Source organism: Borostomias antarcticus (genome assembly GCF_949987555.1).
Source record: "Borostomias antarcticus genome assembly, chromosome: 4".
Taxonomy (NCBI): domain Eukaryota; kingdom Metazoa; phylum Chordata; class Actinopteri; order Stomiiformes; family Stomiidae; genus Borostomias; species Borostomias antarcticus.
The window spans coordinates 19,197,841-19,212,259 of record NC_140237.1 but is presented as its reverse complement, the minus strand read 5'-3'; the positions used below and the strand labels follow the sequence as shown (position 1 = coordinate 19,212,259).

The 14,419-nt window shown below is 44.1% G+C and overlaps 1 protein-coding gene across 2 annotated transcripts; it reads right to left on the bottom strand.

Moving 5' to 3' along the window:
- On the bottom strand, nucleotides 1-12,496 carry kars1 (lysyl-tRNA synthetase 1). Of its 2 annotated transcripts, XM_084436692.1 has the most exons (15): nucleotides 12,438-12,496; nucleotides 10,836-11,022; nucleotides 10,526-10,661; nucleotides 10,194-10,359; nucleotides 9,664-9,757; nucleotides 9,363-9,549; nucleotides 7,421-7,546; nucleotides 6,838-6,957; nucleotides 6,153-6,315; nucleotides 5,402-5,575; nucleotides 5,183-5,268; nucleotides 5,004-5,089; nucleotides 4,587-4,713; nucleotides 4,333-4,476; nucleotides 1-535 (listed from the first exon to the last, which is right to left on the bottom strand). In XM_084436692.1, the coding sequence occupies exons 2-15, from the start codon at nucleotides 10,973-10,975 to the stop codon at nucleotides 461-463; spliced, it is 1,824 nt and encodes a 607-aa protein (XP_084292818.1). In that variant the 5' UTR covers nucleotides 10,976-11,022; nucleotides 12,438-12,496; the 3' UTR covers nucleotides 1-460. The 2 variants fall into 2 exon arrangements, with proteins under 2 accessions (XP_084292818.1, XP_084292819.1); XM_084436693.1 differs by lacking the exon at nucleotides 10,836-11,022 and having other exon boundaries at nucleotides 12,438-12,485.
- Nucleotides 12,497-14,419: the final 1,923 nt, after the last annotated feature.

The window sequence follows — 14,419 nt, the reverse complement described above, 5'->3', positions numbered from 1 at the left end:
TTGTGTGCCGCTGGCAATTCTATGCAGAGGACCGTTGCATTTTCTGCACTCAATTTGCAAGATTCTTATAAAAGTACTCTATGGCATATCAGGGGAACATCTCAAACAAACATGAGTGAAAGATGTACACTCAATAATGCAGTGAATGGGGTATATGTCCATATGTCCGCTCTAATTATTAAAGAGAGGACATGGATGACAACCATAAAAAGAAAACATTGGAAGGTTAAGCTTTCCATAATTGTTCCATTAAACTGCAATTTTGAGAAGTAAATCTTTAGAAGCTGCCTGACCCTTAATAATGCAGACATCAATGCTCAAATCAGACAATAAAATGGAAAACAGACTCTACTGAAGCCCAATAAAACAGACCAATCAGATTCACTCGTGCCAACACTCGCAGAGATGTGCCAGCCCAGCTAGCAAGGTCGCCAAAGGTCACACGGCTAGACAGATGTGGCTACACAGATGTGCCCTCCGTGGGCGGAGCTGTCTTGTTGTCATCGGGCTTCATCGCGGGGAACAGCAGCACCTCCTGCGAGACAGCATCCACTGGTTAACATTCATTCAAACTTCAGTGACACCAACTGTAAAGGTGTACAGCGCAGTCATTAGTCAGTGAGCAGCAGGGCAGCGCAGCCCTCCGGCAGGGCCGTATGTGATGACCCCTGTGGTTGTTGCTGGGGCTGAGTGTTGATCATCGTCTTCATTGAGCATTCTAATCTGCATGTTGCTGGGGGTGTGTTGATCATCTTAATTCAGCATACTAATCTGCATGTTGCTGGGGGTGTGTTAATCATTTTAAAGGACAATGCTCGTTTTTGACAACCTGGACCTTATTTACGACATATTATAAGACGTTTGACTCACCGAGATAACTTTGGTGTAGTTCGGAGGCATGTAGAAGAAATTTAAAATCCAGCGCGAGCCAGTATATCCATGTAATGTCGTTGGTCGGGGCACTTACATGATCTTTAGAAACGTCTTTCGAAACGAAATAGCTTCCTCGCACAGCGCGCAATCGTTGCTCCAGCACGCTGTGCGCATGCGTGCTGGAGCAAGTGAGGAAGCAATTTCGTTTCGAAAGACGTTTCTAAAGATCATATTACAGAGGCATGTGAAAAACCACCACAGGCCTATGCTCTATGTAAGCACAACTAGCGATTCATGAAGACAGATTGATGAAAACAACCGTTTCGTGGCAGAAAATAGATTTTTAGAAACTGCATTCTAAGTGCCCCGACCACCGACATTACAAACTGCATTCTAAGTGCCCCGACCACCGACATTACATGGATATACTGGCTCGCGCTGGATTTTACATTCCTTCTACAGGCCTCCGAACTACACCAAAGTGATCTCGGTGAGTCAAATGTCTTATAATATGTCGTAAATAAGGTCCAGGTTGTCAAAAACGAGCATTGTCCTTTAATTGAGCATTCTAATCTGCATGTTGCTGGGGGTGTGTTGATCATCTTAATTAAGCATTCTAATCTGCATGTTCTGGGGGTGTGTTGATCATCTTAATTAAGCATTCTAATCTGCATGTTGCTGGGGGTGTGTTGATCATCTTAATTGAGCATTCTAATCTGCATGTTGCTGGGGGTTGCGCATTGTGCGCATTGTGTTGCCTCTGGGTATGAAATGCGCTATACAAATAAAGCTTTGATTGATTGATTGATTGATCATTTTAATTGATCATTCTAATCTGCATGTTGCTGGGGCTGAGTGGTGATCATCTTAATTGAGCATTCTAATCTGCATGTTGCTGGGGCAGAGTGTTGATAATTTTAAAGGGGAAATGGTAAATGGTAAATGGACTGCACTTATATAGCGCTTTTCGACCTTGGCGGCACTCAAAGCGCTTTACAAAATTGCCTTCTTTCATCTCAAGAGAATCGCCAAGATTAGATCACTCTTGTCATCTGAAGATGCAGAAGTGCTTATTCATTCTTTTGTGACCTCCCGTTTGGACTATTGTAACGCCCTTCTGTCAGGGTTGCCTAAGAAGAGTTTCCATGGTCTACAAATGGTCCAAAATGCTGCAGCTCGCATTCTGACTGGGTCAAACAAATATGCTCACATCTCACCAGTGCTTGCTGCCCTTCATTGGCTCCCGGTTCATGTTAGAGCAGACTTTAAGATGTTGCTGCTAGCTTACAAAGCTATGAACGCTACTGCGCCATCCTACCTGAAGGACCTTTTGATCCCATATGTCCCCTCAAGGTCATTGCGCTCCCAGGGGACTGGTCTGCTCACTGTCCCCAAAGTCAAAAAGAAGACGGTGGGTGAGCGGGCTTTTTCTTTACGCGCACCGACCCTCTGGAACCGTCTTCCAATTGACATTAGACAGGCTTGCTCAGTGGAGGTGTTTAAGGCTAAGCTAAAGACCCACCTATTTTCTGTTGTATATGTGTCTTAGAGTGTGTTGTGTTGTTTTATTGATAGTGTTTTTATTGAGTGTTGTGTTGTTTTTTAATGTTGAGTGTTTACACTTGCCTTTTTAGCTGCTCTGTAAAGCACTTTGATTTAAAGCGCTGTATAAATAAAATGATTATTATTATTACAATGGCCTCTCATTAACCCATTCACACACACATTCACACACCAATGGTGGTAGCTGCCATGCAAGGTGCTAACCTGCTCATTGGGAGCAATTTGGGGTTAGGTGTCTTGCTCAAGGACACTTCGACATGTGGACAGTCGGAGCTGGGATTCGAACCACTGACCCTTTGATCATTGAACAACCCACTCTACCAACTGAGCTACAGCCGCCCGGAACGCCGCTGTCATAGCAAGTTTAGCTCAAATGTCGCTTTGTCCTCAATGAAACCGACCCATACACACCAACATTTAACTGATCTGTGCAGTAGTAAGCTAGCTTATTTTTCCTCTGTGTGCGCACCCCCTTTATAATGGAGGTCTATGGGCCTCTGCTAAAAACTATGATAAACATGCATTTTCAAGGCAGGAAGCGCAGAGTGTGATCTTACCGGTGTCATTATGCTGTCATGTGAAATATATTGCATTCTCAAACCAAATATTGAAACAAAAGCTCCATTTGAGCCAGAACTATTTCAACGAACGCACTAGACCATACCTTTTGCACTGTAAACGTCCGCTGCAGTAAAGCTAGACGATTGTTTACATCCTCCTAGCCATGCCTAACACGTCAACACATGGGGATGGCGATTCATTTCACAAGACAACATTCTACTGAGACCGGTAAGGGGCTTCCTGCCTTGATAATGCATGTTTATCATAGTTTTTAGCAGAGGCCCATAGACTTCCATTATAGTTTTTAGCAGAGGCCCATAGACCTCCATTATAAAGGGGGTGTGCGCACTGAGGAAAGAGGAGCTACATTACTACTGCATGGATCGGTTAAATGTTGGTGTGTACAGATCGGTTTCATTGAGGACAAAGCGACATTTGAGCTAAACTTGCTATGACAGCGGCGTTCCCCTTTAATGAGCATTCTAATCTGCCTCTCACCCCCTGCGGGTAATGAGCCAACCTGGTGCACCTGGGCCCGGTACACTGGTGAGGCTCAAAGGCCACGCCCCTGGACCACAATGCTGGCTCGCGCTCTTGCTGCCACTCCGCTCCTCTTTTGTTCCCTTTGACAGGAACCTGTTTGTTTTGTGTTTGGTTATGTTAGGGTAGTTATTTAGTTTTCTTTGATGCACCTATCAACACCCATCCACCCACACATTCACACACATCCAACATGCAGCACCACTGATATCATTGACGTTCACACCCCATCGTATATTTTATTATTTGGTTTAGTTTAGTTGTTCTACTTGATTATATATATTCTGTGGTTAATAAATATTTTGTCATATTCAAACCGTGATGCGTCTCCCTCTTGTTGTGGCGATCTGAGCCAGGTCATGACAAGTGGGGGCTCATCCGGGATTTTGATTGGGTAAGGTTAGAAGTTAGATTTGTTTGGTACCTGTTACGATTGTGCAGCTTATTGGATGATTTTAGCCAGCTGAGTGCTGGCGGCTTGGTGCTGTATATCCAGTTTTTTTATTTTAGCTCTGGTTTGGGGAGATACATCATGTGTTGTGAATTTGATGATTTTTGACAGGAAGGATTAAATTCTGACTGAGTGTTGGATTGTTAGTTGCTGTGCAGAAAGTAATTGTTACTGTGTGGATGTGCGCTGGTACGGGGAAGTCAAGTCCCAACATGTTGCGTTTAGTGCCCAAGTTTAATGAGCGCGACCCTGATACGTTCTTTACACTCTTTGAGCGCATCGCTGAGGCAAAGAACTGGTCGGATTCAGACAGGTTCCTTATGCTTCAATGTGGAGAGGAGTACCTTGATGTTGTTGGAGTCGGTGAGGAACATGGTGAGGCGATCGATGCCCATGCCCCAGCCAGCGGTGGGCGGTAGACCGTATTCTAGAGCCGTGCAGAAAGTCTCATCGATGAACATGGCCTCGTCATCGCCCTCCGCCTTGGCCTAAAAACATAAACAGACACAGACGTCCCGTTAGAGACAACGTGGGATTGTTACCGGCTTACAGCACTGCATAAAGATCTCAAGTATTGATTTAGGACCCGCCCACTGGCCTTGCCCTGCTGCTCAAAGAGCTCCCTCTGTCTGATGGGGTCGTTCAACTCTGTGTAGGCGTTACAGATCTCCTTCTTCATCACGAAGAGCTCAAACCGCTCGGTGAGGCCCTTCTGTGTCCTGTGCCTGTATGAGGAGAGATGGGGTGATTGTAGACATCAGGAGCCGGTTGCACCAACAGGCCTTACGGCTGGTTTTAAGCTAAGTAGGGCGTAACTTTAAGACCATTGCACCAGCTGGTCATAACCACTATTCTCACTAAGACCCGGCATAAATTCATTCATACATTTCATATTGCGCTGATCTTTGATCATGCAAATTACACACAACTATGAGATAATAAAGCATATTTGATGTGGGTGTTGATTCGTTGTCAAATGGACCTTGGCAGAGGGAAATTGGCTGGGAAAGCTCACCATTTGGCCAGGGGGCTCATGATCTGGGGGTGGTCGCAGATGAACGTGGGGTTGATACAGGTCACTTCCAGGAAGTCTCCCACCAGCTAGGAGACACAATCAGGGTTCATGTTCAGTCATGTTAAAAAAGCCACTGTGGTGAAGGAGAAGAACAAATGATGACAGATGAAAAAGAGCACCTTGTCTAGGAGGCGGGCCGTCGTTCTGGGTGGGGGACACTCCACCCCTTTCTGGGCACACAGCTCATCGAAGAATTTACGGGTCTCTGGAGGTGGCAGGAAAAGATGTGTTAGCGAGAAGTCAGAATGGTGGAGCTTGTAGCCAGAGAAGTTATGAACTGTGTGTGAGCATATCAAAGATGGGGTTGTGATCGTCTACTCCTAGACAGATTCTCCTACCGTCACTGTCATAGGTGTCTGGGGCGGGGAACTTGACGCCCATCTCCTTCTCCAGGTCCCCGGTCATGCTGACCCTCCTGAAGGGAGGGGTGAAGTCGATCTCACAGGCCTGTCCCTCCAGACCATCGGGGTGATAGGTCACCTTGTACCCCCCAGTGATGTGCTTGACCATTCCTGAGGTGGAGACAGATAGACAACCCAACAAGTCATGGTCATAACAACAAAAAAGCACATTTTAGTTGATCCCTACTGAGTGCTAATCTGTGTAATATGGTTACTGTCCAATGCCAAAAACATTTTTGTGGACATTAGAGCTTAATCCGTCTATGGGGGAAAAAAATTCCAGCGGATATCTTAGTACAAGAAGACTGATCTAGGAAAGCAGTTGTGTTGTGATATTCCGTTTGGGAAATGCACGTGACTGCTGGTACATAGTAGGCTAGGCTAGACGCATAGCTAGACGCATAGCGGAGGGAAGAGGGGTTCCCTGCGCTGTATCAGTCTTAAGTCTCCTTTTACTGCACAACAGATAGCTACTGTAATAGCTCAGGTCTGAAACGAATGATCGGCCTGTCCGATATAAATCACCAGACAGATGAGTGGTCTTCGCCCCCACAAGCGCATCTTGACAGTGTAGCAAAAAAACAACTGTTCGACCTGAAGAATCTCAGTCGACTTAAGGGTCTCCGACTGATGATTCGACTTGTCGACTTTCAGGGGGCAGCCCTTATTGCCCACCTGCTTAAATTACCTGAGAGAAGTTTCTCTGTGATCTCCATCAAGTCATGGTAATCTGCGTAGGCCATGTAGAATTCACAGGTAGTGAACTCTGGGTTATGGGTGAGGTCGATGCCCTCGTTTCTGAACTGACGACCGATCTCGTACACTCGGTCAATCCCACCGACCACGAGCATCTGGAAACAGAGGACAGGGAAGCACGGTGAGAATGATAAGGAACTACGTTGATTCGCTGCAAATGGGAACATAGTTGTAAGGGATGCACCGATTGTAAAATTCTGGGCCGATGCCGATGTTTAAAATAACAATCCGGCCGATGCCGATGGCCGATGTTTATTTAATTTAATTTGTATTCCCCCTTTTGTGCCAGGGAAACAAAGAAATGAAGTGTTTGGTTCCAAAACGCTGATTTTTATTTCACTTTAATTTGAAAGCAAACTACACGTGCGTTTGCGGTGTTACATCACAGATCTTCTCCGAATCTGCAGCTGGGTAGGCTACGTTTTGCAACAAAAAAAAGCAGTAATTGTTGCAACATAACATCGGCCACTACCATCGGTGAATGTCATTTTATTTGCCGATGGGCCAATGGCAGTCAACAAGGCCAACATCGGCCGATGCCGATGTTCGGCCGATGCATCGGTGCATCCCTAGTAGTTGTTTTTAACGTCATGTAAATGTAAGTGTGCATGTGTCACCTTGTGGTAGAGCTCGGGGGCTATCCTCATGTACAGGTTCATGTCCAGCTCGTTGTGGTAGGTGACGAACGGTCGGGCCACGGCTCCGCCCGGGATCAGGTTCATCATCGGCGTCTCAATCTGGAGGGAAAAAAACGACTGTTTTTAGCGATTAGGCCTGAACTGTCTCAGCTAGGACACCCCGTCCTGCGTCACACCACAGGCTGTCAACGTGTGGACAGTTGTGCGGACAGTTGTTCATATGTTACCATCCCTGTGAAGCATATGGTAGCTTTGCCTTGCTTAATCCCACTGCCTGGACCCCAAACCGCACACACTCCATACAACATTACACAAAGCACAAACATATGCATGTATGATTAGATTGCTATCCTTGCACTTTGCATTCAGCACTAGATTATGCTCTTAGTAACTTGTTTTAGAAAGAAGATGCACTTGTGAGTTCTGGCAAGTAGTAGTACATTGGCTTTTCCTACGTTAAATGCAATTATTGTTAGTCGCTTTGGATAAAAGCATCTGCTAAATGACTAATGTAATGTAAATGTATAGAGCACTGGTGCCTCCTGGTGGCCTTCATGCTTACCTCCAGGAATCCCAGCTGATCCAGGAAGCTGCGGAGGTAACTGATGATCTTGGAGCGTGTTACAAATTTTTGCCTCACAGAGTCGTTGAGAATCAGATCCAAGTAGCGCTGACGGAACCGCGTCTCCTGTGGACAAACAGAGCGCAGGATGAGCACCACTCCCATGTCTCGCGCAATTATATACTCGTGCAATTATACAAACTTCATTCTTGCGATATACTAGTAGTGTAGTTTATGGGAGGCATAAATGTGTATAAGAAGTAATGTCACAATACCATGTCATAAAAAAATCTCTCTCTCTCTATATATATATAATATATATATATATATATATATATTATATATATATATAGGCGTAGGTTTGATTTGAGCTTTGGTAGGGACACACTGGGTTGTTGTTGTTTCACGTAGTCTGGATTGAATCTGGGTGGTGGCCGAATCAGATTAATTTCCGTCGCCACTGATTGGGAAATGTGACAATGAATGACAAGAATTATCCACAAAACCTACATCTGTGGAGTCAGACTATAATCTAACCTGTAACCCTGATGCATCTTCTGCCTCTCCTGATCCTGCCTTTCTGCTGCTTTGACCCCCAAAGATTCTAATGTCCATTTTTGCATTTTACCCTCCACTCACCATCTATCATAAAAGGGAAATGATTGACAATATCAAACTACTTGCAGACATGAAACCCTCTTTTCCGTGTAGCCTACAGCCTATTCTGTGTAGCATATGAAATATGAACAGAATTACGCCTACGTCTGGTTTGTTTAGCCTACTATGCAATTCAGTGGGCGAGTGAACCTAGCTAGACATTGCTCAAACCTAGGAGTTTGCAACGGTTATACCAAAACTGATTTATTACTAGCTACTGTACGTTGCTGATTGGATAGCTTGCTGAATGCTGCTGTCAACTAGGCCTTAATTCCCAACCGTTTTGCTTTCGCAAGTTGTGAATGGTAATTAAAAACTACAGTTTTCACTCTATTATTTTTGGTAGGGACAATTCGTGTTTCCGTGGCTTTGGTATGGACATGTCCATAGCGTCCATACCTAAATCTACGCCTATATAAATACTGTGTATTTAAAATCAGTCTCATCATTAACTAATTAGGCTATGACCAATGTATCACCACACTTAATCATCACACATCACAAACCATGATTTTGGTTTTCATTGACCATTCTTACGTCTTTTTTCATTCATCGAGATCCGCGATAATGATTGAAGATGAAGTGTTCCCTTGTTCATTAATTTCTGTCGTGGGTACAGGGGAGGTTCTGATGACTTGTTTGCTAGCTTGGGGAATATGCAGGATCTATATTTCTTTCATGGACATAACAGGGGAGTGAACTAGTCAACTATCACCTGTCAATCTTTGCGAGACACACTTTAAAACAGCACTTGCAATGCTGCTGTGTTTAGGGGCTCCCATTTTCATCTGCTATAGAACCAAAATGTCTCCATATTTCACTTCGGGCCCCCTCTTTGTCAATGAGTTATGGTCTTACTGAAGCTGCAGGCATTTCTAGCCAAGTCTAGTCTCAACAACAACTAACACTCAACAACAACCAGCACTGATTGAGAATAAAACAAAGAAGTGGTCCATTTTCTACCGCCGCTCTCGACTCTCACCATGCTCGCTGCTGTGTCTCAAATTACTAACTCACTTTCCGCCATGTCACACACAGCACTAATGCAACGTCACCGATGGCACCCTTGTGCTTAAAGAGACAGAATCCTATTAGCCGGATCAAATAGCCATCCGCATGATAAAAAAAGTGTCAATTTTTTCAAAAAGCTGGTGTAGAACCGCTTTCAAAAGTACTGCGGTACTTTTTCAGTAGCGGTATACCGTGCAAAAGTAATGGTATATGCGTAGTATGTTTCCTTTATCTCCCAAAAGTACAAGTGTAGGCAGATAGCGCGGATGCTTGCCTTGTCCTTGAGGCCGAAGTGGAGGTGTGGCAGCATGTGCAGGCAGGGCGACAGCAGGGTCATCTCTACGGGAATGATGCTCAGCTCCCCTTTTTTAGTCTTCCCGGGGTTACCACGGACGCCGATGATGTCACCGCGCCGCAGCTTGTTGTTGATGCGCACAAACTCCTCCTCCGACTTGTAGCTCCTGGCGGGGCGGAGGGAGAGAGAGTCGGGCCGTGAACAAAGAATATCACAAATATGCATCATGTTAAATGAGTGATTCCCAGGACGCACTGCACCTAAAACTGTCAACGACTACCTGTTGGTCGCCATGACCTGCAGCTTGACGCCTTCCCCTCTCAGGTCATAGAACAGCAGCTTGGCGCCGGACGCCCTCTTGGCGTGGACACGACCTACCGAAAACACACGGTACTAGGGCTGGGTATTGATTCGAATTTCAAGAATCGATTCGATTCCGATTCACAAGGTTCAGAATCGATTCTCACGATTCGCTTCAATATCGATTTGGTTAGTGTTACTAAAACCTGTTTTATTTTATTTTTTTTAGCTGTAACCTTAATTACATGACTGCCAAGTTATGCAACACATCAACAGGCCTACTTCTAATGGATTAATGAACTATTCATTCCTTCATTCATTCATTAAATAAAAGATAAATTTGGGGATTCATGAATCGATTTTGAATCATTTGATTCAGAATCGATTTTTTAAACCCAGCCCTACACGGTACGTTTGAACATCTGTCAGAAATTCTGAATGACTACCCAATCTAATATTCTTCAGGTAGCAAATCAGAACCGTTGAAAACAATGGAAGTACAGTAAGTACCTGATACACTGAGAACGATGTCTGTGAGCTGGTCTCCAGGCTGTAGGTGGTTGTATTTCTCGATGAACTCTGTGAGTGACAGGTCTACGTGGAACTTGTGAGGGTATGGGTCCTCCGCTGTGCCCTTCAGAGCTTGGATGGCTTGGGTGCGTATCTTGTAGTATTGCTATAGCATAGAAAGAGAAAGTGAAATAATAATAATTAAAGGAGATTATAATATACTTACTACAATATTTTTTTTCCCCAGTCACTAATGTTTATAGTTATAAAACTATCTCTGTTAGCCTATGATAAGAGACAGAAGGCCATTAATACACATCGGTGGAACTCACATTAGGGTCGAGGCTTTCCTCATCGGCCCCGTACGCATCCTGATCCCCCTTGTCATTGGCTTCCTTCTTCTGCTCCACAACCTTGGCTTCTTTCTCCGCTGCCTTTTTATCAGACTTCATCCGCCTCTTCAGCTCACTGACAACACAAGCACAAACAGAGACCGCGCCCGTTAAGAGCAGCCTGCCAGCTGGACTAAAGACAGCAGTACATAACCATGACTAACCACGCATAAAAGGGAAGAGAACCCGTTCATTATCAGCGTGACAAAAGGTTGGTTGTTTTTCTCATGGAAATGGAAAAGCCACCAACCTTTTGTCACCTCGCCAGCGATTCCCCTGAATTAGGGCTGGGACGGCGGTTGAGCCGGGCAGAGCGAACTGACCCCCCTGTGCCCTGACCCTGAGGGCACGGCACACCTGCTGCCTGGCAACCCTGACCACAGTGAGCATGCTGAGGGCAGGCTGACCTACTGAGCTACATCAGTCAATGACCAGACCTGGAGAGACAGACACACAGACACATACACGCACACACGCACACACGCACACACACACGCACACACGCACACACACACACACAGAGCAAAGCTGTCTTTGGGTCCTTGTTCAAGCCAGGGAGAGCTACTACAACCAGAGCACGGACTAGAGTTGGATATATTGGGTCACATTGTATACGCGCCGATTCCGTGGGTGCTTCAGAGCCTGAGCACCCACTGAGAAGGCTGAGCAAGATTTCCCTGTAAATATTGTGTGTGTGTTGGTTGCCGTTTCCTGTGGTGCTGAAATGCGTGTGTTTGACTACTTTTCCAAATCCGTATAGGCTAACAACAAGTCATGTAGGCTATGGTTATTGCAGAAGGCATTAATCGTTGCCTATCATACATTATGATACATCGTCAGCCATGGCCAGCTCACTGAAATAAATGTTGCTGGCCGAGTGGCATCAGTTCCATCCAAGATTTCATCACTTCCTGTGTGGTTCCATTCAGAGGGTAAGTGATACTGGAGGGTGTGTTTCAATCATGGTTACACTTTCATTCTGAGCTGAAAATGACCGTCAAGGGCCAAAAAAGAAAACTGGTAGTTCATGGTAGAATAAAATGAACAATTTGTCAATAATCAGAGGACATTTATAGTATCCTTTGAGGTATCCTACCGACTTGTTATCTACTACTAATAGGCCTATAGCCTACACATTGGCTGATTATCTTTTTCTATGTCAGAGATGAGAAGCAGAGACAGATCCTGACCCAAGTACAGCTTCAGTGACCACAAATTGTCGAACCCTTACCCAAAGAGTTGTGTGTATGTACAGTATGAGGTCACTAGCAGGGGAAGGCACTTCGTTCTTCATTTTGAAAAGTGCACCCTGAGACAAACTGTACCAAAAGGTAACTTATTCCCTGACTAATTCTAGAAGAGAGTGAAAATTGTGTTTAGGGTAAAATATTATTAGGACAAAGAGTGATCACATTAAACTAGGGTTAGGGTACTTTTTTTGCCTTCCTTACATTTTTGTCCCAAATAATACAGTATCGCCAGCAATTAGCTTACATATTTGTTTGTTTTCCTTGTTTGTTGTGTTGCATTTTTGTTCTATTGATTTTGTTTCATTTACAAGTGTCGCTTTGACAATATTTACAAACATATCTTATGCCAATAAAGCACATTGAATTGAGGACTACAAGCACCATGTGCCCTTGCTTGCTAGCTAACACACTTGACCAGCGGCATATGCAAGCATGATATCGCTCGTTTCCCATCGTGCTTTCACCTGATGTAATTGTGTGCAACAGTATCTTTCGATCTTTACGTACTGACACATATATTGAGGGTAGTTAACATACCCCATCAAAACACTGCAAAATACTTAATACTTTTGTAACGATACAGGGGTAAGATATATGCTCACTTTTTGCTGAGTTTCTCTCCGTCCCCCGCTGTAACGTCAGCCATGTTCTTCGTCTTGCAGAGAGAAGGCTACGTACGTACACAAAACCTGACGTTGGATTGTGCGTAATGACCTATGGTAATGACGCCCAAGCGTCCTTGAAGCGTATCACACTGGTACCATGGATATACCTCATGGATGTATTAATAGAACCTACATTATTCTACATACGTATTAATACACCTAATAGATATACCTATTAATACATCCATGGGATATACCAAGATGTTTGCCAACAATTTATGAATAAAGTAAAAAATAAAGAAAGAAAACAATAGATGTATTAAGAGAACTGATACAAGGACATTCTAGATGACCGAGATTCCGTGGTTTCTATTCTAGACACCATTAATCTTTTTAAAAATGCATAGACTTGCAGGGAATCCTACTATCACTCTAGCCTACTATTAAATCCTACTATCCTGCTATTAAAGAGAAAACCCTGTCTGTCTATCCTGCTATTAAAGAGAAAACCCTGTCTGTCTGTCTGTATCCAGTGTTTTCTCCTCAGTGGGTTGGTCAGTCCATCTGAAACTGCACATGGGCAGTGAGCATTGGCAATATAGGCAGGGACTGATGAAGTTTGTTTCAAAATTTTGCCCAAATTACACTTTTTATATGATGCTAATTAGTTTATGCAAATTGCCCAACATAATATGTAAGTTTGTCAAAGAGAGCGGGAGCTTGTCGAACCTGCTGGAATCCCGGCAAGCCCTTAACATGGGTCGAACTGTTGAACACAAAACAGACAAAAATATGATGGTTACATTAGTCCTGTGACCCGGATATCCAGTGGTGTGGAGTGAATTTAGAGGGGTGAGTGTAACCGCCTCCAAGAGGGACGTCCCTATTGGCACAACTGTCAGCACGTCCGCCTCAGAAGCGGGAGAGCTTGTCAAACATGGGTTTGAATCCCACCCTGGGCATGGGTCGAACTGTTGAACACAACGCAGACAAGAGTATGACGGTTACATTAGCATCTGGTACTTTCTAAATGTTGGGGGCCCATATATACTTAAGCATAAAACTTTGGGGTAGGCCTACTCAACACTTCTGGGTCCACAATAGGGCTCCATAGGCTAGCAAATAGACCAAACTGGGTCTTCAGATAGGTGAAGGAAATAACACTGGTGAATAACCTGTGGGAGTGGCTCATTTCCTACACAAGGGGGCGCAAGGAAGAGAATAAAGTCATACCCAAAGCCATGGTGTCAATGTGCCTCTCTATAACTTAGCATGATATCAGAAGTGAACGACAACAAAACGTTAAGATACAACCTGAAGAGTTGGTTGGTTTTAGTAACATTGCGCCAGAAGAAAAACCCACATCTTGAGTATTTTGTGTCTAGTCTGATAGCGGGGAGGACTATAAATGTCATGAAAGTAGACACCAAGGGAAAGGTATCATCTATCTTTATTAATATAGATAGCAGCAGGTTTACAGAAATATAACTGCAAGAGTATACAAATGCCCCCAATAAAAGCAAAAATACATGTATATGTATATAGATAAATTTAATTTCTCAAAAGTGATATTTGACAGTTGTTCACATGGTAACTAGAAACCCATCAGTGATCTGCACTCCACTCCCCAAACCCATAACCTGTCAGTGCTAACGACAAGTGCACTACACCCCAAAACACGTGCCCATACCTCTCCTGGAAACAAAGCAGACGTTCACATCAAACCAAGACAGTAGAAGAAGACACAAAGGGAACAGTTTGCGAACTGACTAACCGATGAGACTTACAAAAATTACATAGAACACCCCATGTTTGGATTTAGTGATATTTGTTTGTCTGGACTGACAAACTGCCCAATCATAAAACAACAACAACAACTCCTTCCTCGTGGCACGCAACATCATCTGAGTATGAAGCTATATAAATAATTGCTATAATTAAAAATCTACTTTCCCGTTTGTGATGAAGAATAAAGAGAG

Coding starts and splice junctions, on each gene's coding strand:
- kars1 (XM_084436692.1), bottom strand. CDS start 10,975: ATGCTCACTGTGGTCAGGGTTGCCAGGCAGCAGGTGTGCCGTGCCCTC. Junction 7,547..9,362: donor ACTTCGGCCTCAAGGACAAG/GCAAGCATCCGC, acceptor GTTTGTCCACAG/GAGACGCGGTTCCGTCAGCG. Junction 6,316..6,837: donor CCCCCGAGCTCTACCACAAG/GTGACACATGCA, acceptor CTCTGTTTCCAG/ATGCTCGTGGTCGGTGGGAT.